A 23,455-nucleotide genomic window follows, 5' to 3' on the forward strand; every position below is an offset into this window, starting at 1 on the left:
TATTTATTACAGTATATTAAACTGTTTCCCTGTAACTCTTGCCTATTAATTCTGATTACGTCAACTGTGCTATAAAATGGCAAAGTTAAAGCAAGTTTGCTATATCCTTAAATTTTAAGATTATTGAGTTTCTGACATTTTTGGCTGTGTAATTCCCAGGCTCTGCATATATTTGACACTGCTTTATTGAGAAAAATTGTCTTAAGACCTGAATATGTTTTCCAAAAGTGAATGTAAAATGTATGGCTAAAAGTACACATAATTATTGATAGGGCTTTATTTTTTACAAAACATTTAGTTACATAGATAAATTATGTTTAGGATTTTACGTGTATATTTTTTTAGTTTAAAATATTTTTATTTTAAAATACTTTTGATGTTAGAAGATTTAAGAATAGTACAAAGTGTCTTTCTTTTTTTTTGCAAGAACAGTTTGAGGATAAGTTGCTCACACGGTATTAACAATAGCTTCAAATTTAAATGTACATATACACATATATCCTCATATATGGATACTCTTACATATATGGATACTCAATGTTCTTTCTAATGTTTCATCATTTGGAAAAATTAATATTGGCAGATTCAGAAATAAAGAATAATTAAGAAATAAGTAGAAAATATTGCTTTATAGTTTATTTTTTCTTCATTGTAAAAGATTAGCTCATTGATAGAAATGTATTGTTTATTCTTACATGGATTTCATTATTCAATTTGCAAAATAAATTTTCTAATTATCTCTGGTGTGGAAAGAGAGTCCACACTTGTTTCAAATCAATTTAATTAGCACTCTTGAACTATGAAGGAAGTGATATATTCACTCACACTTTTGAATTTTTTAAAGTGACAAAACCAAGCAAGAATTTAAAAGTGATGAGGGTTTGATTCCACGTTTTCCCTTTTTGCCCAAATACAGTTTATCTTCAAGAAACTTTCTATAGAAATGTTTCTCTGATTGTATCAGCTCTTTCACTGGTAAATAGCATTTGTTGCCTTTGTCTATCCTTTGACATTTATCTCATAGAGTATTTCATGGCGAATTACAATTGCTTGTGCTTATGACCTAGAATGGAGTCATTAATTCAGTACCAAACAAGTATATGCCTGGATGTAATAGGATTTTTTTTTATAATTTTTAATTGGAGGATGATTACTTTACAATGTTGTATTGGTTTCGGCTATACAACAACAGGAATCAGCTATAAGTATACATATATCCCCTCCCTCTTGAACCTGCCACGCACCATCCCTTCTCCCCCACCTCCCCAGGTCATCACAGAGCACCAGGCTGAGCTCCCTGAGTTATACAGCAGCTTCCCACTGCTGCTGCTGCTGCTAAGTCGCTCCAGTCGTGTCTGACTCTGTGCGACCCCATAGACGGCAGCCCACCAGGCTCCCCCGTCCCTGGGATTCTCCAGGCAAGAACACTGGAGTGGGTTGCCATTTCCTTCTCCAATGCATGAAGGTGAAAAGTGAAAGTGAAGTCACTCAGTTGTGTCCAACTCTTTGAGACCCCATGGACTGCAGCCCACCAGGCTCCTCCATCCATGGGATTTTCCAGGCAAGAGTACTGGAGTGGGGTGCCGTCGCCTTCTCTGGCAGCTTCCCACTAGCCAACTGTTTTACACATGGTATTGTATGAACGTCAACACTACTCTCTCAATTCATCCCACCCTCTCCTTCCCCTACCTTGTGTCCACAAGTCTATTCTGTACATCTGTGTCACTATTCCTGTCCTGCAAATGGGTTCATCAGTACCATTTTTCTAGATTCCGTATGTATGTGTTAATATGTGATATTTGTTTTTCCCTTTCTAATTTACTTCACTCCACATGACAGACTCTAGGTTCATCCAACCTCACTATAACTGAGTTTTTCTTTCTTTTTATGGCTGATTTTTGTTTGCAGAATCCCTAAACTTTGTGAAGCAAGGTGCCACCCACTATCTGGCCAATAGATTTACCAGCTAGGAAGACGGAGATTCCTTTTCTCCTTTATATTGCCTTATTCGGGATTGACCACATTGATTAATTACTTAAGCTCCACATTTCCAAACCCATTCATTCTCTGTTGTTGTTGTTATTTAACCTTGAAACTATTGCTTAATTTCTGAGTTATACTGGTAAATGAGTGTGATAATGGCTACCTACTTTAGAAAATTTTTGTTAGAAATAAGTGAATTGAGTAATGTTAGTCATTATAGAAACTAATCTTAAGGGTGAAATAATGAGATCATCTTACTTCGAGGTCTAATAGGCTTCCTCTGTGATATTCTCCACAAGACCTTGGGAAAGCTCTACAGAAAAGTGAACTCTGCTGTTCCCATATTGCAATTTCAATTTTAGACACTCTAGACAGACAACAGAAAGTGATATCAGTGCATCATTTGTTTAAATGCCGTGCGTGCAAGCTCAGTCACTAAGTTGTGTCCAACTCTTTGAGACCCCCATGGACTGTCGCCTGTCAGACTCCTCTGTCCATGGAACTTCCCAGACAAGAATACTGGAGCGGCTTGCCATTTTCTCCTCCATGTGATCTCCCCGACCCAGGGATCAAACCCTCAACTCTTGAGTCTCCAGCATTGGGAAGAAGATTCTTTACCTTCTGCACAAAGGTCTGTGATTGATTACTTCAATCCTTGTATACTAAGAAAACATGAATGGAAGGATTGACATTTATCCTCGCTTTTTAAAAGTCACCAGCATCTCTTCCTTGACTAGCTGAAGTAGTGTCAGTGTGGCTTGAATTATAAGACATCCTCCTGCTCACTTTGAAGCAGTAGGTGAAGGTGCCTCTTCCCTTTAAATTTGTCTGATGGAAGATGACTTTATTCTCACACACGAAATATTTGTACTAAGATGAAATGGTACAGAATATTATAGTTCTCAAGTGTTTAATTCCTCCTTGTGGAAATTTCAAGGGAACTTCAGATGCATTTGGCAGGAGCTTTTCCTGGTGCAATCAGGTTGCTATGGTAAACCTATTATTTTAGGCGAAGGACGACTGTGTTAGGGAAGTGCTAATCTCTTTTCTGTTTTATGTGAGCCCCTAATTACTCTCCCACTGTTGAGCATGTATGCAAGTGTGGTTTTCGCCGTTTTAAAAACTAGAAGAAAATAAGGTTGTAGAGAGTGTAACTGCTGCTCCCAGGCTGGCAGGTGCCTTTGATGATGTTGCTCTTCTTAAATCATCTCATTCTGGATCAGAAAATATAGTTAATTTTTTTTTTGGAGAAATAGAAAGAAATGGATTTTATGTGAGTTATTGAAATTACAGCTTCTCAACATGTTTTTAAATTATAAATATGTAAATACTAATATCTATCACAGATATTATACAGTTACAGATCCACCTACAGTTCAGTTCAGTTGCTTAGTCATGTCTGACTCTTCTCGACCCCATGGACGGCAGCAGGCAGGCTTCCCTGTCCTTCCCCGTCTTCCAGTGTTTGCTCAAACTCATTTCTGTTGAGTGAGTGATGCCACCCTACTATCTCATCCTTTGTCATCCCCTTCTCCTTCTACCTTCAATCTTTCCCAGCATCAGGGTCTTTTCTAAGGAGTCTGCTCTTTGAATCAAGTGACCAGAGTACTGGAGCGTCAGCTGCAGCATCAGTCCTTCCAATATTCACAGTTGATTTCCTTTAGGATTGACTGCTTTGATCTTCTTGCTGTCCAAGGGACTCTCAAGAGTTTTCTCCAGCACCACAATTTGAAGCATTAATTCTTCAGCTTTCAGCCTTCTTTATGGTCCAACTCCAATGTCTGTACATGACTCCTGGAAAAACCACAGCTTTGACTGCTGCTGCTGCTGCTGCTAAGTCACTTCAGTCGTGTCCGACTCTATGCGACCCCATAGATGGCAGCCCACCAGGCTCCCCTGTCCCTAGGATTCTCCAGGCAAGAACACTGGAGTGGGTTGCCATTTCCTTCTCCAATGCATGAAAGTGAAAGTGAAGTTGCTCAGTAAGTGTCCGACTCTTCGTGACCCCATGGACTACAGCCTACCAGGCTCCTCCGTCCATGGGATTTTCCAGGCAAGAGTACTGGAGTGGGGTGCCATTGCCTTCTCCCTAGCTTTGACTATGCAGACCTTATTCAGCAAAGTGATGTCTCTGCTTTTTAATATGCTGTCTAGACTGGTTATAGCTTTTCTTCCAAGAAGCAGGTATCTTCTAATTTCATGGTTGTAGTCACCATCTACAGTGATTTTGGAGACCAAGAAAATAAAGTCTGTCACTGCATGAATCCACCCACAGCCTGAAACAAAGAGATCACTACTTAGAGTAGGGCTCAGCGTGTATTTAGTAAAAAGCTTGCATTCAGTGATCTACTAATGGTGTGAACTAAATACTGTGGGATTAGAGAGAACACTGCTTTCTGACAGGTGACTAAACTAATCAGGGAGGACAAGGGAGGGTTTATGGAGAGATTAAATTTAAATAGGCTATTGAACACTAGGTTGAATTTTATAGAGAAAGTTGTAGAATATATGGCCAGTGAAGTGTAGAAATTTAACCCCCTATGGGGAGTTCCCTGATGGTTCCATGGTTAGGACTCTGAGCTCTCACTGCCAAGGGCCCAGGTTCAGTCCCTGGTTGGGGAACTAAAATCCCACGTGCTGTGAGGAGCAACCAAAAAAAGTTTTTAAAACCTCACATGCTATAATATTCTGTTTTGTTTATATACCATAATTTTATTAATGAGTGTGGATCTGATAGATATTTGTGTTCAATCTTTTGAACTATGACTAAGTAATAGATATTGAGTAAATTAATTAATTCTTCCTCAAGTGAAAAATAAAATAAACACATATGCCAGTAGTTCGTTCATGGTTGTCAAAGAAACCAGTAATACATAGTCAGGAAACTTATTATATGCCTCAAAATGTTAATTAAATGGTCACCATAAACACATGTACCCTCAGACTTAAGAACTGATGTTGCCCTGGTTACCGGGAGTGGATTATGTCTCAGGAATGGTGTGATTGGTGTTTCCCACGTCTGTCTACCGTGGACTCGTCAACCACACTCACTGCCGCTGTATGTAGTTTGCCTCTGTCCACAGTCTGGATCATAGTTGTCATTCACACATCTACCCATGAGAGGGCCAGTGTGTTCATGCAGAGCAGGCAATATTATGCACAGCTCAGAAAATCTGGGTTCTAACACCAACATGGCTACCTGGCTAATGTCTACTTTGCTAACCTTCGGCAAGTCATTTAGCCTCAGTGTACTTGAGTTTCCTCGTCTCTTAAATAAATTGTAGAGACTCATGGATCCTTACGACATTTTACAAAAAATAAACGCATGCTGGTATATATTTTTCCAGGGACAGATCCGGGGTCTACCAGTTAGAGTTCTTGACTGCTAATAAAGGTCACCAACTTCATTCACTGAGATGAAAAAATATTGTATTCCAAAGGCTTAGGCTCAGAGTGCAAGCTTGGACAGCTCGCTCACACAACAAGCCAGGGAAGCAAGGCACTGCCACGAACCAGCCGGCACTTTGGAGCGTCAGCCTCCACGCCCCCGAGGCTCATGGCTGTGCTGTCGCACTTGCCACTCTGCCGCAGTCCCCGAGCCTTGCTCTCACCCTCAAGAATCCAAGCCCTGGCCAAGGGTGTCTGGTGTGTCCCTGCTCGGTCCACCAGTCCCCTGGAAGAGGGGATATCATTGCGGGAGGGAGAGGGCTGTGTCTCCTGCTGAACTCAGCTCTGCCTCCAAGTAGAAAGACGGGTTGAAGGGCGGCCAGAACAGCACTGTCTATTGCTGTATCTTTCATCAGATTCTCAAAGGGACCATGGCCCTGCCACTTCTGCCAGAAAAGATTATGAATCACTGTGTTAGACTATCTTTAATTACAGCTCTGAAGTGATACGATTCTAAATACTAAGTTTTCTTTTTCCTATCATATCCCAGCTCAGAATTTCTTTAGCATGATACAAATGCAGCAACAGAACGACTAACAACATTGCAGGGTCAGCCCTGAAGTATCTTATGATCATTTCAGTGGGTGTGTAATTATGATGGCTGGGATAATGACAGGGAGTTAACAGATGTCTTGGAGTAGTCACTCGGCTGAATTTCTGGCAAACCAGTCCCAATTCCTCAGAAAAAAAGAACTGTGCTTTCTCATACAGCCTCCTGGAGCTCCGTTATGATATATTAAGACACAATATGGCCAAATGTTTAGATGCAAACTTTAAGCATGATGGGAATAGATATAAATTTGGAATCTATCCCTTGAGAGCTGGTTCAGCAGAGAAAGTTACTTGGCCTCAATATGTCTCCATCTCCTGTTTAGTAAAATGATAGTGATAATGTTAGTGCATGTGTGGTATCATGAACACAAAAGGATGGAATTGAAGAAATTATAGTGTTTGAGGCATAGTTACAGCTCAGGAAATAATGAGGAAAGTCATAAGGAAAATAATTAAGAAATTCCCAAACTGTGAACCAAACTCAATTCCAAAACAAGTTTCTACTTTTAAACTTTAAGTCAAGGTTAATAAGGATATTTAGGACATGAACTCTCACCCACATCCCATGTTAAGATGAATTCGGTGAACTCAAAAACTGACACCAAATCAGCACCAAAATATCAGGTTGAAATGTGTCCATGAGATTTTTTTTTTGCTTATGTGGCAGACAGACCCAAATTAAAAATATTTTTTAATGACCATATTAGTTCAAATTGTTTCAGAATAAATAAAATTGATTCAGTTATGTTAAATGGTATCCTTATAGTGGAATATGAAACATCCAGGGAGTTTCATCACTGAATGAGTCTTCAAAAAGGAATGAAACAGAACATGGAAAGTAGAAAACAGGAGTCACCTACGAGCCAGGAGTTGTCGCTTCAGCTCCAGCTCAACCTCCTTGGCATTTATGCTTGACCTTCAGCTTGACCTTAGGGATGTAGGAGAAGGTATTTGCTGAATTGTTAGCAGACAAAGACTAGATACTGATCCAGGAGGTGTGGGTCTAATCAGATGCTTGTTTTCCTGAAAAGTCTTACTGATTCCGTGAGTCTCCTAATGAGTGTGTTTTCCCTGTGTGTTTTGCAGGTAAGTGTGAATGTGGCAAGTGCACCTGCTACCCGCCGGGAGACAGCAGGGTGTATGGCAAGACGTGTGAATGTGACGATCGTCGCTGTGAAGACTTGGACGGCGTGGTCTGTGGAGGTGAGCAATTCTCATAGCTCTCTGCCTGCAACCTGCGTTATCTGCTTTTCTTATTCTGCTTCTCCTTTAAAAAAAATTTTCTGTTAAAAAGAAGATATACAAAAAGCCATATACAATTAGCATATGGTAGTGGTGGTGGTGATGGTTTAGTCGCTAAGTCGTGTACGACTCATGCGACCCCATGGACTGTAGCCCACCAGGCTCCTCTGTCCCCGGGATTCTCCAGGCAAGAATACTGGAGTGGGTTGCCATGCCCTTCTCCACAATTAACATATACATATATGCATATACATATACAATTAGACCTATACAATTAGTCATATACAACTCGGTTGGTAATGACCTCGAACTCTGAATTTATTCCGTGTGTATGTACGTGAAAGGACACAGTGTCCTATCAGTAAAAGAAGAGAGACACTAAACCAGATTCTCTGAAGACAGGGAAACGGTTTGCTTCAAGCAAGCAGTTTCCAGCTTTTATTATTCTACTGATAAAAATTGATCCGGGAAGTATCACCCGAGACTTGAAAAAAGAAAACAAACAAACAAACAGTAAGATACACTCCAAGTTAATTACACAGTAACAAGAGATACATGCTCTGTTTTCATAGTGGATCTGAGACCCAGACACAAGCTTGTTACTCTTAGTTGCTCAGTCATGTCCAGCTCTTTGCAACCACATGGACTCCTCTGTCCATGGGATTCTCCAGGCAAGAATACTGCAGTGGGTTGCCATTCCCTTCTCCAGGAGATCTTCTCACCCAGGGATCAAACCCGTGTCTCCTGCATTGCAGGCAGATTTCTTACTGTCCGAGCCACCAGGGACAAGCAACATAAAGGAAGAATGAGGCAGATAGAGGGTCGTTACAAAGGTAATACTGCAAAAAGGAGAGTCACAGGGATAGAATGGTGCCAGTGTCTGCCTGAGCTTCATCCAGGGGAGGGGATGAGGGTCACTGTGGTTCCATTTCAGTCTTGCAAAGATCCATATTGTAGAAGGTGCATGCTGATTACGGTCCCTCCCAGGTTACTAGGACAATCGAGGTAAACATGGAATCACACAAACAATATAACTTTATCTCTTTAAGGTAATTACCATAATGAATTGGGTATTGTTACTGAGGGGAAAGCCCCCAAAGGCACATATAAGTGAAGAGAGCTGACCATCCATCTCTGTCATCTTTCTGACCACCACGTATGGCTGTCTAGTAACTCTCTCTCTCTAACCAACCATAAAACACTTGGAATTTCACCAAAAGTATTTTCCTCTTTCCTTTTTCTGTGAACCAAGGGACAAGGCCCTTTTTAATAACTGTTGGGCCGGGTGTTTTCTCTCTCCCGGTTCCCATGACAGCCATCCTCAGAGATTGTTCCTCCTACCCTAGTCTCACAAATGGAAAAGTGAGTGAGGTTTGAGGCGTTAATGTCCCATCTCTGCAAAGTGCCAGACCCACGGTAGGAGCTGTGGAGTTTAGTTCACAGATCTCTTGCTAAACCACAGTTTTCCCCAGAGTGACATACAACTGTGTGTACTTTATGTCAATATTTCTTTTAGTTTAGATTTTCCCTTTACTTCTAGTAGTCATCAGAAATATCTAAACAGACTATAGTCCCTTTTATTGTTGTCATTAAGTACCTGATATAGTACAGACCTGTTACATGTGCATACCCATAAAATAATGAATCCCCCTCCCCCCAATGAATCTCTCTTTCTCTCCAGCTTTGGGGAGGAAATCAAGATAAAACGAATCTATATATCTTCTTGTTAGATGAGATCAAATGTTTACTAGGTAAATGAGAAAACATCTCACAGTGATAGTTTTTTAATTTTTGACTCTCCATGTCTCCACTTTGTCCATCTACCCAGAGTTGTCTGTGCCCTGGGGGTGGGGTGGGGGGTACTGACTCCCATTAGCCAAACCAGTAAATGTACAAACTAAACATCAATTACTTGATGCTATACAATCAGAAATGTAATTGCCCTAGAGACTAGAATTTTTGTAAAAAAACGATGAGAAGTCAGAATCTGAGATTAAGATTTGAATGCAAGTCATCTACTGGAAGGGATTCCCAGGTGGCTGAGTGGTAAAGAATCTGCCTGCCAATGCAGGAGGCATGGGAGATATGGGTTCCATCACTGGGTTGGGAAGATCCCCTGGAGGAAGAAATAGCAACCTGCTCCAGTATTCTTGCCAGGAAAATCCAAGGAACAGAAGAGCCTGGCAGGCTGCAGTCCATGGGGTCACAAAGAGTTAGACATGACTGAGCATGTGTGAGCATGAGAGATTAGTGGAAAAGGGAATGAGTTACTGGTAGGAAAGTGGGAAGACGTGACATTGGAGAGGGCAGCCAATGAAGACCGTGCTATCAATCCAATTACTGCTGCGGTCAATTGGAGCTTCATCCCAGTTCAGAGGAGGAAACTCTAGAGGTCCGAGTAAAGCACACAATTCTATCATCAGTCATGGGTTGAGGATTGCTTCAAGGAGGCGTTAATTCCCAGGCCACATCCAGCCTGTCCCACAGGTACCTGATCAGAGCAGGCTTCGGTGGCTGGAGTAAACCTCTGGGCAGAGAACCTCAGGGGGTGCTGAGTGAAAGTCATCTTAACAGGAAGGATGGTGCTGCTGGGACACCCCCGCAGAAGGGCCCCCAACTCTCCTGCCAGGTGGTCTGTCCTTTCTGAAGTGCAGATTCTCATTCTTTGACATGGTCTACATGTTGCTGATCATCCAATCCACTCTCTCTCTGGTTGTATGCAGGATGAAGCACAGTAGATTAGGCAGTAGCTGCAGATGTGTTGATCTATTAATAATCTTTATTCTCCTGGTAGAGCCTTGGCTATGATTTTCAAGATCCTTCCTCTCATATTTAGAGATTAATTCCTAGGTGGTCGATCTTCCCCAACATAGATGATATCGGAATATAATTACCCGAGGATGAATGTGTTTCAGGGTTGGGGAAAACGCTGCTGCTGCCTCTGTGCGCCCTGCCGCGTGTGTACTCGCTCAGTCGTGTCCGACTCTTTTGCAACCCCATGGCCTGTAGCCCTGCCAGGCTCCTCTGTCCATGGGAGTTTTCAGGCAAAAATACCGGAGTGGGTTGCCATTTCCTCCTCCAGGGGATCTTCCCGACCCAGGGATCGAACCCAAGTCCCTGACATCTCCTACATTGACAGGCAGATTCTATACCACTGGGTGTGTCTGCTAGCACCTGACACACACTAATCAGATAAGCATAGCATCTTTGACCTGTATAACCGGATGGATTCTATCAGTGCTTTTTCTTAAATGTTAGCAACCCACTCTGCAAAATCACCTGTGCATTTAATTTCATGTTTTACTGACCAAAGGATCTCAGAACACTTTTCAAGTATGTAAAGGAAACACACCTTGGAAATTTCCCTTGAAAATATTTTATGTTGTTGTTCCTTTTTAAAAAAATATTTATTTGGCTATATCAGGCCTTAGTTGTGGCACATGGGCTTTCTAGTTATAGCACGTGGGCTCCAGAGCATGCAGGCTCCGTAGTTGTGACCTGCAGGCTTAGTTGCCTCACGACATGTGAGATATTAGTTCCCAGACCAGGGATCGAACCCATGTCCCCCACATTGGAAGGTGGATTCTTGACCACTGGACCGCCACGGAAGTCCCCATGTGGTTGCTCTTAAATTTCACTTTGATATTCGAATAACGTCCTTGAGAGAATTGGGGTTAGGATGATACTGTTAATTTAAAAGGTGTCTGTGGATAACGACGATCAATTTCACTTACCTTCTCCTGCTTTCTCCGAGCTCTGCACCCCAGGTGACAGCATGAATCCTTACATTCTGGCACAGATTTTGCACTGGAGCCTATGCACACATCTGTACACATTCCAGTGTGTAGTGTTTTTGCTTTCCTTTTCGTTCACTTGTGAATCTTTACTATGATGGTGGCTCAATCCTACTGTTTGGAGGAGGTTAGTTCCAGGAGAGGGGGAGATGTCCGCATCAGTGGTCAGCTCATGTGTATCCATAGTGACTTCTAGCTAGAAATGCTGCACATCATTTCCAATCCACACTGAGGCTCTGGAAGTGTTCCTCAATAAGATAAGTCAAGTCTTGGTATTCCTGGTGGCTATGATCTATAAAGGGGCTTCCATAATGGCTCAGATGGTAAAGGATCTGCCTGCAATGAAGGAGACCCAGGTCCAATCCCTGGGTCATGAAGATTCCCTAGAGAAGGGAATGGCAACCCACTCCAGTATGCTTGCCCAGAGAATTCCATAGACAGAGGAGGCTGGTGGGCTACAGTCCAGGGGATCACAAAGAATCAGACATGACTGAGCAGCTAACACACACATGGTTTATAAAGGTGCCATGAACAGGGAGTTGGCAAATACTGACTCTTGAGGGAAATACAGGGCTAGCTAGGATCCCACCTCTGCTCCTGGCATTTTCAAAAACCATTCTGTATGTAACCTTGTTTCATGTGTGTTTCTATGTGAAGACATACTGGGTCACATATAGTTGATTCACTGACATGGAGCTCATGGCCAGCAGCCCTGTAACTCACGCCTGAATGAAGATGCTTTGGCTCACAGGTTTCTCCCTAAGGTACATCACAGCCTTTTTGCACTTAAGAACACTGGCTAGCACTTAAGCACTGTACTTGGGAGCCATCGAAAACATCAAGATCACCAACGGAAGGTGCAAAAATGTGAAGAGTCTAGCACCACCTATACTGGGAAAAGAACACTGGTCTTCAGTGAAGAACTGAGTCAAGAAGGCAGAGCGTGACCTTCTTTGACCTTCGCTGGGAGTGTGAACCTTGCACACCTCCATTTTTCACCATTTGCCCTGTGTTCTCAAATGCCCTGGAAAGCTTTTTGAGTGTTGATTTCAGGAATACAAATAAATTTTAGGGAGTAGGCAAGTTCTCAAATATGAATCTTCATAATAAGAATCAAGTGTAATTCATATTCTCACTGGAAACATCACCTCCCACATGAGTTTTGCACTTGGCCTCAAATTATGATTTCTTTAAGACAGTTGTGGAAGGAATTGTTTGAGCCTTGACTGTTATAGGGGTTCCCTGGTAGCTCAGCGATGGCAATACCACCCTGAACGCACCTGATCTCATCTGATCTTGGAAGCTCAGCAGGGTCGGGCCTGATTAGGACTTGGATGGGAGACTGCCTGGGAAGATCGAGTGCTGTAGGCTTTGGCCTGCCCTGGTGGCTCAGATGGTAACGAATCTGCCTGCAATGCAGGAGACCTGGGTTCGATCCCGGGGTCGGGAAGATCCCCTGGAGAAGGAAATGGCAACTCACTCCAGTATTCTTGCCTGGAGAATCCCATGGACAGAAAAGCCTGGCAGCCTATAGTCCATGGGACCACAAAATGTCAGACATGACTGAATGAGTAACACTGACTATTATAATCTTGAATTTAATTAATTTACTTATTTGGCTGCGCCTGGCAGCATGTGGGATCTTACTTCTCTGACCAGGGATCAAACCCATGTCCCCCTGCTTAGAAGCATGGAGTCTTAACCACTGGAACACCAGGGAAGTCCCTTGAATTTCATTTTTTTTCTCTGCTGTTCTCTGGAAAGAAATTACAAGGGACATGCTGCTAATTAACAAGTTTGAACATAGAGTAATTCCAGTATTAAAATATATGGCATACTAGACCCATTGATAAGGAGACCACAAGTTCCCTTCACAAACATTTATGTAAATGTAATTTGCTGTTTAGAAATATAAATGGCAAATTATAACGTCAGTTAAGTCTACAGACATGAGGCTCCCTTGGTTCCAACCCTGGCCAGCCACTTATTCCTAATATAACCCGAGGCAATTTACATATCCCACTTCTCTTACCAATGAAAGATGATTATATGTATCTTGGAGGGTTATTGTGAGAGTGAATGAGTTAATGCATATAAAGCACTCAGGGTCGTATCCAGCACATGTGTCACATGTAGATATAGATCTTACTGCCGTTAGTGTTGTGTGTGTGCTAAGTCACCTCAGTCGTGTCTGACTCTTTGCGACCCTATGGACTGAAGCCCACCAGGCTCCTCTGTCCATGACATTCTCTAGGCAAGAACACTAGAGTGGGTTGCCATGCCCTTCTCTGGGGATCTTCCCAGCCCAGGGACGAACCCACATCTCTTATGTCTCCAGCATTGGCAGGCTGATTCTTTACCACGAGCGCCACCTGGGAAGCCCATCATTAGTGTTATATACACATATAAAGGATGAAAGACAGAACCAGTTCAGGTGGAGTTTATGCTGTGGATTACAGTAAACTATGGGACATAGACCAGAACTCATGTTTGCTTATTAATTCCATTTTATAACAGTTTACTCAGAATGATAACTGTCTCCTTTTTTCTTTGCATAAAGCCGTCTTTATCCTCACACTTGACATTGAGCTACCAAATCAAAGTGGCCACATGCATCTCAGGAGTGTTTTTAGTGGCTCTTACTCAGCAGGGTACCTAGAGGGAAGCATCTCATGGGTTTGCAAGCATGAAGTAACACAAATAAGATGACTCTGGCCCTTAAGGTTCGAACCACCACATGCATTGCCAGTTTCTGTATTCCTGAAAATACCCATTATCATAAGAAAAGATTATCTTATTTCATATTATCCCATCATGTATATAGCACATAATTAAGTCAGCAAATACTCATTGCATACTTGTCCATGTAATGACCATCACTGCCTGTCAGACACAAGCATGCCTGTAATTTCTCCTAGACACCTTTACCTCTGACCTGTCTGGTTGCATTCCTCTTGGTTCAGTCTTTTTTATTTTTTAAACATTTTTGTTTGAAACTGACTTTTAAGCAGAACACTTAGTTTACTTTTAAAAATGTATATTCATTTGCTTGGCTGCAGCAGGACTTGGTTGTGAAGTGTGGAGTCTTTCCTGGAGGCACACAGGCCCCCTCGTTGTGGCGCCAGCTCTCCAGAGTGCTCAGGCTTCAGTAGTTGTAGCCTGCAGGCTCGGTTATTCCATGGCACGTGGGATCTTAGTTCCCCGACACGGGATCGAACTTGTGTCCCCTGCGTAGCAAGGTGGATTCTTAACCACTGGACCACCAGGGAAGTCCCATCTTGGTTTAATCTTTAACCCATGGAAATTTGCTCTGTCTCCCACCATTCTGCCTAACTGACTCTCTGGGATTATTCATAGTTCCCCGTTGCCCAAATCTGAGGTGCCATGCAGTTCTCATTCTGCATGGCCACTTTTTAGCATAGGGTCGTGGTTACTCTGCTTTCGATTCCTCTTGACATGGTCTTCTCCCTGGGCCTCAGAAGCACCTTACCCCGTTTCTTCTCTCTCTTCTCTCGTAATCACTTTATCTTATCTCTCAGAGGCAGAAGGAAGCTGTTGTTTTTGTTCAGTTGCTAAGTAATGTCCAATTCTTTTGTGACCCCATGACCTTCCAGGCTCCTGTGTCCATGGGATTTCCCAGGCAAGAATACTGGAGTGAGTTGCCATTCCCTTCTCCAGGGGATCTTCCCAACCCAGGGATCGAACCCACATCTCCTGCTTGGCAGGCAGATTCTTTATCAGCCACTGGGGGAAGCACTCAGAGCCTGCCAATAAATCTTAGCATTTCCCTATAAATTGCCTTTGGATGTCTTTTCTGCTGTTTGCTGCCCTTGCATAACCTCAGCTTTTCCTGTTTTCTCTTAAGGTCACTGTCTCCCAAGATGATTTCTTAGCATCAATCCCTCCTGGCTTCATACTCTTCAAATTCAAATTACTTATTTCCAATATGGAAATTCCTCCATATTCTGCATGGTTGAAACTGACATAATCATTTATTTCTTTTTTAATTCAGGAAATATTATTGAGCCCCCACTGTTAGCCAGCACTGGGGATTTCATGATGAATCTATTAGAGTTGATGGTCACACTTGAAGGGTGGCATTGACAAAGAAAGGACAGTGAGGCAGATGGTCTGAAAGGAGAAGCACTAATTCAATGAAAAGATACATGATAGGGGATTTGGCATAGACTGGAGGCTACAGACGACTTCGCGAATGCCTTCATATCTGGTCAAAACTATATGATGCCTAATATGTGCTTGTGTGTGCGTGTTAATTGCTCAGTCATGTCTGACTCTTTGCGACCCCATGGACTGTAGCCTCCCAGCCTCCTCTGTCCATGGAATTCTCCAGGCAAGAATACTGGAGTGGGTAGCCATTCCCTTTCCAGGGATCTTCCCAACCCAGAGATTTAACTCAGGTCTCCTGCATTGCAGGCAGATTCTTTACAGTCTGAGCCACCAGAGAGGGGAACTAATATGTGCTTGAAATGTATTAATCAGCTAAACATCATGACCATCACATTTGGTAATCAGATCATAATATTTAGCCGGATGAGGGGAGGTGGATTGACCCAGGAGTCACAGAACAAAGTGTGCTCAGGCATATGGCAGAAAGAGAGGATGACATGGTCAAGGAATTTTTGAGAACCAAAGAGAAGCTCTGTGTGATAGATGATAAGATAACAAAGAGGACAGAATATGATAGATTTTGTAAACATGTTGTTGATTTGAAAGCCTTTACTGTGGCTCAGCTGGTAGAGAATCCGCCTGTAATGTGGGAGACCTGGGTTTGATCCCCGGGTTGGGAAGAGCCCCCTGGAGAAGGGAAAGTCTACCCACTCCAGTATTCTGGCCTGGAGAATTCCATGGACTGTATAGTCCATGGGGTCACAGAGTCAGACACGACTGAGTGACTTTCACTCTCACTGAAAGACTGATCGGAAACCACAGAAGCGTTTAAACAAGACAATAGCACGATCACTCTGTTTACCAAGTATCCCTGGCTGCCAGGCGAGGTCTGGATTGCTGGGAGGAGTGCGTGTGTGTAGGGTTGCTGGGTAAATGTGATTTTAGGAGATGAGTCCTGGTGAGAGATGCAGGCAGGTTAGCTAGATGGAGGACAGTAAGGATGGAAAAACTGTGATGTATTGGATAACATACTAGAGACAACATGACGACAGGCTCCTGAAACCTTCGACTCACTGCAGGGGACACGGCCCTCTCTTAGACCCCTCCTCCAGCTCCCCGGAAACAGATAAGTATGGTGGATGCCAACCAGGCCACGTGGCTCATGGCAATGTGACCTATGGCTGATAAATTTCAACTAGATTGGGAGGGATTAAGAATGAACTGTGAAAGTCTTATGGGAAGGCCACGCTTTTATGTGAGTGTTGTGTCTCAGCCAATAGGCATGTCTCTTGAGAATTTTCTGGAAGCTATGCTTAAGGAATCATTGGAAGAGATTTTGGGCTCCTATGGGGCATAAGACTTCTAAGCCAGAGAAGCCTCAATATCTGTGCAATGTGGAGTTCATCTCCAGGCATCTGAACTGCATTAACCTGAAGAAAAGGTTATCCCCAGACTGCAGTATAAAGCTGTTTATCCTCATGAACTGCTGTAAGGATGCCCATGGAGAGGAAAGCTGACAGGATGTGGTTCCTGTCCCATCCCACATACCTCCAAGGAGACCAGTGTCAATTGTCGATCTAAATGTTTAGTTGAACCTGACAAGAGTGCCCCCCACCCCACCCCGGGAGTAAAATTCCTGTTTATGGATATTCATGATTGAAAGACATGAGTGAGGGGCAGGGTGACTTGTGGAGTGACTCACAAGTTTCTGGTTTGAGCAGTCAGATGGGTGGAGGAGACTATGTTTTTTTTGTATCTTTGTCTCCATTTATTGAAAAAAAGAGAATGCTTTCTTCACAGAGGGGATTGGGAGTACAGAGTCTTAGCCACTAGACCACCAAGGAAGTCCCAAATACATCTGTTTTAGATTTCTTGAAGCACCAACTACAGAATGTTTAGGAAGTTGATGTCATATAAACCAGCAGTTCTGTGCCTAGAAGAAGGAGTGGCAGTTACTTTGTTCAAAGAATTTAGTTTCCACATCCTGTAGCCAGTCCTAAAGGAAATCAACCCCGAATACCCACTGGAAGGACTGATGCTGAAGCTGAAGTTCCAATACTTGAGCCACCTGATGTGAAGAGCTGATTCATTGGAAAAGACCCTGTTGCTGGAAAAGACTGAGGGCTGGAGGAGAAGGGGACAACAGAGGATGAGATGGTTAGATGGCATCACTCACATAGTGGACTTGGATTTGAACAAATTTCAAGAGATACTGAAGGACCGGGGAGCGTGGCATGCTACAGTCCATACATAGGGTCGCAAAGAGTCACACGTGACTTAGCGACCAAACAACAACATCACGCTGCAGCCCATGGAGAACAAATCCTACCGTGAGGCATGCGTGAAGCTCACTAGCATCATCCCTCTGGTGTGGCTTCAAAAAGCAAAACTGACATCGCTAATCTGGGTAATTTTCCCAGTTCACTGCCAGACCCTGGTCATAGTATCTCTGACCTTGCACCTGGAGGGCTGGACGAGAAGCCCACATATCTAATGTGTGGCCAGAGATCAAAATTTGGATCCCTGACTCCAAAGCTGGGACTCCCTGAGCATTCTGCAAACAAGTAAAACTCCAAATAATGTCAACCTACTTAGGGGGCACGTGAGAACTAACAGGCAATGATGTCCATCCGCCTTTACAACAAAAATAGGACTTCCCCCATGGCTCAACAGGGGAAGTATCTGCCTGTAATGCAGGAGACACAGGAAATGTGGGTTCGATCCTTGGGTTGGGAAGATCCCCTGGAGAAGGAAATGGCAACCCACTCCAGTGTTCTTCCCTGGGAAATCCCATGGACAGAGGAGCCTTGCAGGCTGTGGCCAAATGAGTCACAAAGAGTCAGACACAACTAGATGGCTAAGCACCGACAAGTACCAACAATAACACTGCAAGTGATTAAACCAATTCTGGTAGGCTGGCATCAGTTAGCAAGCATTCCTAAAGGTGAATGTAAGCAATTGCATAATTTTAAGCAGTTCAGTTTGGATCACACCAAAATTACAACCTGAAAATGAGAGTCATGAGAGTGACTGGCACAGAGAGAGTCAGCACGAAGACTATGTCTCACTTAATCAAACTGGTGAGCAAAGTGATGGTTCAGTGGTAAAGAACCCACCTGCCAAATTCGATCCCTGAGTCAGGAAGATCCCCTGGAGAAGAAAATGGCAACCCACTCCAGTGTTCTTGCCTGGAAAATCCCATGGACAGAGGAGCCTGGCGAGCTATATAGTCCATGGAGTCGCAAAAGAGTTGCACATGACTTAGTGACTGAATGGCAACAAGCAGTGTTCAGTGATCGTAGACTGATGTGGACCTTCTCAATTCTCTATTAATGACAAAAATATTATGTGATCTACACATGCATGGATTTTTTTTTTTTAATCAGATCTCACTACTGAGAAAAAAAGCTTTGGCTGGAGTGATAGTCCCTGGGATGTATTTGTATTTTAGTGACACTTGACTTTAAGATTTCATAAGGAAAATATATCTATGTGTTGGCTCTTATATGTTTAATTGTTGCTGGTGGCTCAGACAGTAAAGAATCTACCTGTAATGCAGAAGCCCTGGGTTCAATCCCTGAGTCAGCAAGATCCCCTGGAGAAGGGAATGGCTACCCACTCCAGTATTCTTGCCTGGAGAATTCCACAGACAGAGGAGGCTGGTGGGCTACTGTCCATGGAGTTGCAAAGAGTCAGACACGACTGAGGGACTCACACTTTCACTTTCAAGCTTAACTGGAGAACTCCCTCTGGTACTCCGTATATCCAGGATGAGAAGAAGAAGTGGACTGCTTACTGCTTTCCTTTTTCCTCGCAGCTCCTGGAATGAGCCCATGAGTCCAATTTAAGAAACAAGAAAAGATAATGAAGACCAACCTCTTAATTACACAATCAGTTCACACTTCTTCTAGGAATTCTTTGGTTCATAGCTGCAATTTGAAGATGATCAGGCAGCCTGAGAGTATGACGGCAGTAACACCTGCGCCCCGCCCCCCAGGCGCTCCTGGACGTATGTTGACGGTCCAGACCACTGACTCAGGCCACGCCTTTCTTAGCTGGACGATCTGAGTGGCATTGTGATTGTGTCCTTGTCTCTGAATTACATCTTAAAACCGCAAACCCCTTTCCTGAGCTTGTACGTGTGCCAGTGTTGGGAGGCACCCTGCCAGCCTGCAGGCCTTGTAGTTGCCCAGCCTGGAGACAGCAGCAGAGACATCAGTGGATTATTGGACAGGGAGTTGTTTTTTATATGTTTATGTGTCTATTTTTGACTGTGTTGGGTCTTAGTTGCGGCTGATGGGACGTCTGACGTGTCCTGGGCTCAGTAGTTGCAATGAGCTGGCTTAGTTGCCCTGCAGCATGTAGAATCTTAGTTCCTTGGTCAGGGATCAAACCTGAGTCTCCTGCATTGCAAGGTGGATTCTTAACCCCTGGACCATCAGGGTAGCCCCTGGACAAGAGAATCTTGCAAGTCCCCAACAAAAGTTCCTGGAGCGACACCCCACCCGTCATATGGCAGGTGGCAGGACATGGCAGCAATCTTTGGTACTCCAGGGAGGAGGAGCTTAGCATTTACAGGGGGAATTGAGATCACGCTGGCTCATCGTTACCAGAGAGACCAGTGGCTGGGGCAAGAGGCAAGCACATAAACCGTTACTGACTAAGTGTATAATTAAGAGGATCGGACGGTCATATGAGTGAAGCAGAGACTGGTTGAGCAGGGAATATGCAGAGAGCAAGGAAACAGCCATCTTGAGTGGCCTGACTATACAGCTAGTTAGGACTGTGTTCAGTGATAAGTAATGATGCAAATAAGCCTGCAGGTTGTCACTTCAGGGTTGGATGGATGGCAGGGTGACTTCCTGAGAGCCATCAACGTCCCACACACCTTCTCTCTTCCCTCCCACTCTGCCCTTTCATGCCCATTGAAAACCTCCTGTTGTGCCCATCTTTTAGGAAAGAAGAAAGGGAAAAGAATAGGACAAAGGGCAAAGGATATGTGCTAGCTGAGTCTGTCTCATTTTCTTTGGATGACAATAGCTTTCCTGGAAACTTTACCCAAGAGATTTTCTTTTTTATCTCACTTAATAGAGTTAAGTCTTAAGGGCAACTCTAGGTCAAAAGGAGCCTGAGTAATCAAATATTTTCCAGATGAACATATCAGCATCTCCATGAAAAAAATGAAGGTCCTCCTATTATTAACAAGGTGAAAAGAGTATTGGGCAGACAGTATGTATTAATAGTAGCTGATGCAATTAGATCCATTCATGTGGGTCAGTTACTTAATTGAGCACCATCTTTACAGTGTATTAAGAAAGTGTGTCTCAGAGCCAATGGATTCATTGGAAGTGTCATTGTCTAGAACATCACTGCTCAGGAGTATTTTCAAAGATAATGGGAATGTTGTTACATATCTGCCTTTTTCAACACAGTAGCCGCTGGCCGTGTATGGCTGTTAAACACTTGAAATGTGACTAGCGCGGCTGAGAAACTGAATTGTAAATTTCACTGAACTTTAATAAATAGTCACGCTGATTAGTGATCACTACATTGGACAACACACATCCAGAACGTTCTTGGTGATATTTTGGTGTAGGCGAAGGGAAGAGAATAGAAAGAAAAATCATGGTTGTGGGGTTGGGGGGAGGGTCTGCCAGATGCCAGGAGAGGGTGAATGGCCTTGCAAATGAAAATCAAATGGAAAATTACTCACCTGTATGAAGACTTAGGAAGCCAAGTGAAGGCAGATTTAGTAGACTTCAAATGTTTCATTAGGCTGGTTCTCCCTACAGGTTCTAGAATGATCTGTTACACGCTTATTACATAGATAGGGCTTCCCTGGTGCCTCAGTGGTTAAAGAACCCACCTGCCAATACAGGAGATACAGGTTCGATCCCTGGATCCGGAAGATCCCCTGGAGTAGGAAATGGTACATATTCCAGTATACTTGCCTGGGAAATCCCATGAACAGAGGAACCTGGCGGGCTGCAGTCCATGGGGTTGCAAAGAGTCGGACATGACTGAGCGACTGAACATGCATGCGCAAATCACGGATAACATCACTGTGAATCCCCCAAGCAGAGATGCCGTTCTCCCTGAATGTGAATAGATTATTCTCCCAGTTCTGCCACCCCTGGGTGTTCCACACACTGGCCTGGGTCAAAAGAATAGTGCAGATCTGGCAAAAGTTGACTGAAACTACTCTTGTGGTTTTTATCATCTTTTTTGTTTTTAACTGACTTTCAGTATGATTCCACTCAGTAGGTCTCCTTTACGAAATATTCTTGTTATTTTACAAGACAACATAATCATATTTTTCTCCTCCTTTCCTGGATAATCCTACTTGTCTGGCTTCTCCTTTCTACCCTACCATAAATATCAGATTTTCTCAAGATTTACTTCTTCCTAAGTGGGCTCATTGACTTCCGAAGCTTTAAATGCCATCTCCTTTGGGAGACTCCAGCATGGACAGCCCTGGTGCTGACTGTCCTCAAATGCCAGATCTGTGTCAGCTGCTTATTGACCTCTCCTTGTTTGTCTCAAGAGCATCTCAGCCACACAAGGTTCAAAACGGAGCTGATGTTCTGCTCTCAGCTCTCCCTCCTGCAGTTCCATTATCTATTAGGCTGCATTGTTAGAGAACCTGGCCTTTCTCTCCCTCACCTGCCACGTACAATCCAGCAGCAAGTGCCATAGGTACCCCCATCAAAGGAGATTTCAGCCAGCTCTCCCTGTCGGCATTGGCATCAGCCTTGTTGAAGCCTGCATCACCCTTCGCCTGGGCTCTGCAACACCCTCTCACTTTCCCCATCCTCACCGCTTCCCAACATACCAGAATCTCTCCCACCCAGTTGCCAAAATGTATTTGCAAACTGTAAATTATAACACATCACTGTCTTGCATAACACCTGTCTATGATTTCCCCTTCCTCTTAGAATAAAATCTAAATGCCTTACCAAGGATGAATAATTTGCTATGTTCTGATTCCTAAATATTTCTCCAACTTTATTGTTTTTTTTTTCCATTTTTTCTTCCTCATTATTCTTCAAATACACCGACGTTTTTTCCCCCACTGCCTATAACATGCCAGCTCTTTCTTATTCTGGGAATTTTCATTTGTTTTTCCAGAACATTGACTGTCTAGCTCCTTCTCAGCCCATGGGTGTCAGAGAGCTGATTCCTCCAGTTAATAATGTTCTCTCTGCCAAATCTACCACCACCCTCTTTAATTCTTCCATAGCTCAAGTGTATTTGTTCCCACGTTGTTATTTGTTTTCTTCCCAGTAGACTGTAAGCCCCTAAGAGTGGAGCTGGTACAATACCTGGTGCACAAGAAAAAAGTTTTTGAATGGATGACCAAATTATTAGTTTAGAAAGAAGATAGTATTAAAAGCTTTAAAAGTTTTTTGAATAAAGAGAAGTCATGTAAATGGCAAAACGTTTAAATACCGTTGAGCTTCCCTTGTAGCTCAGTTGGTAAAGAATCCGCCTGCAATGTGGGAGACCTGGGTTCGATCTCTGGGTGGGGAAGATCCTTTGGAGAAGGGAAAGGCTGCCCACTCCAGTATTCTGGCCTGGAGAGTTCCATGGACTGTTTAGTCCATGGGATCACAGAGTCGGACACGACTGAGCGACTCTCACTTTTAAATCCAATGCATTTTGACCATTGTCTGGGCAAGATGCCAACCTGACTATATGGAAGAGTGTGATAAATAAGCTAATAAATGAAAAACGATCTCCTATTTCCTTGCATGTAAATTATATATTAAATTACTTGTGGTGAGGAGCCATTTATTCATTCTCAATAATATCCTAAATCAAGAGCAGAGTGTCTTTCTCTGCCATAGAGATTAAATTGTTCCATTTATGTGAAATGATGGTAATGCTTACTCACCCAGAGTCAGTAAGAAACATAAACATTTGAAAAGTCCATAGCTTCGTGAGATTGGTACTAAAAGCTCTTTCTTCTCCTCCTCCTCCTCCTCCTCCTTCTTCTCACCACACATTATCTGCCTCCAAAGGTGCTTCCCTGGTGGCTCAGATCATAAAGAGTCTGCCTGCAATTCGAAAGACCTGGGTTCCATTCCTGGGTCGGGAAGATACCCTAGAGAAGGAAATGGCAACCCACTCCAGTATTCTGGCCTGGAGAATCCCATGGATGGAGGAGCCTGGCAGGCTACAGTCCATGGGGTCACAAAGAATCAGACACAACTGAGCAGCTTTCATATACATACACATTAAAGGTGGATAACTTGTTCTGAACTTCTAAAGTAGACTTCACTTTAAGTAGACTTTTGTTTTATTGGGGA

General features: G+C 43.3%; 1 protein-coding gene and 1 pseudogene across 1 annotated transcript in view; both read left to right on the forward strand.

Moving 5' to 3' along the window:
• Positions 1-23,455, forward strand: part of ITGBL1 (integrin subunit beta like 1) — a 230,615-nt gene that overhangs the window by 190,418 nt on the left and 16,742 nt on the right. Inside the window, exon 8 of the mRNA XM_055542966.1 lies at positions 7,069-7,185. Within this exon, the coding sequence (XP_055398941.1) occupies positions 7,069-7,185 (117 nt within the window). The remainder of the gene's footprint in view (positions 1-7,068; positions 7,186-23,455) is intronic.
• Positions 12,271-12,389, forward strand: LOC129624838 (uncharacterized; annotated as a pseudogene).

Source organism: Bubalus kerabau, chromosome 12 (genome assembly GCF_029407905.1).
Source record: "Bubalus kerabau isolate K-KA32 ecotype Philippines breed swamp buffalo chromosome 12, PCC_UOA_SB_1v2, whole genome shotgun sequence".
Taxonomy (NCBI): Eukaryota; Metazoa; Chordata; class Mammalia; order Artiodactyla; family Bovidae; genus Bubalus; species Bubalus kerabau.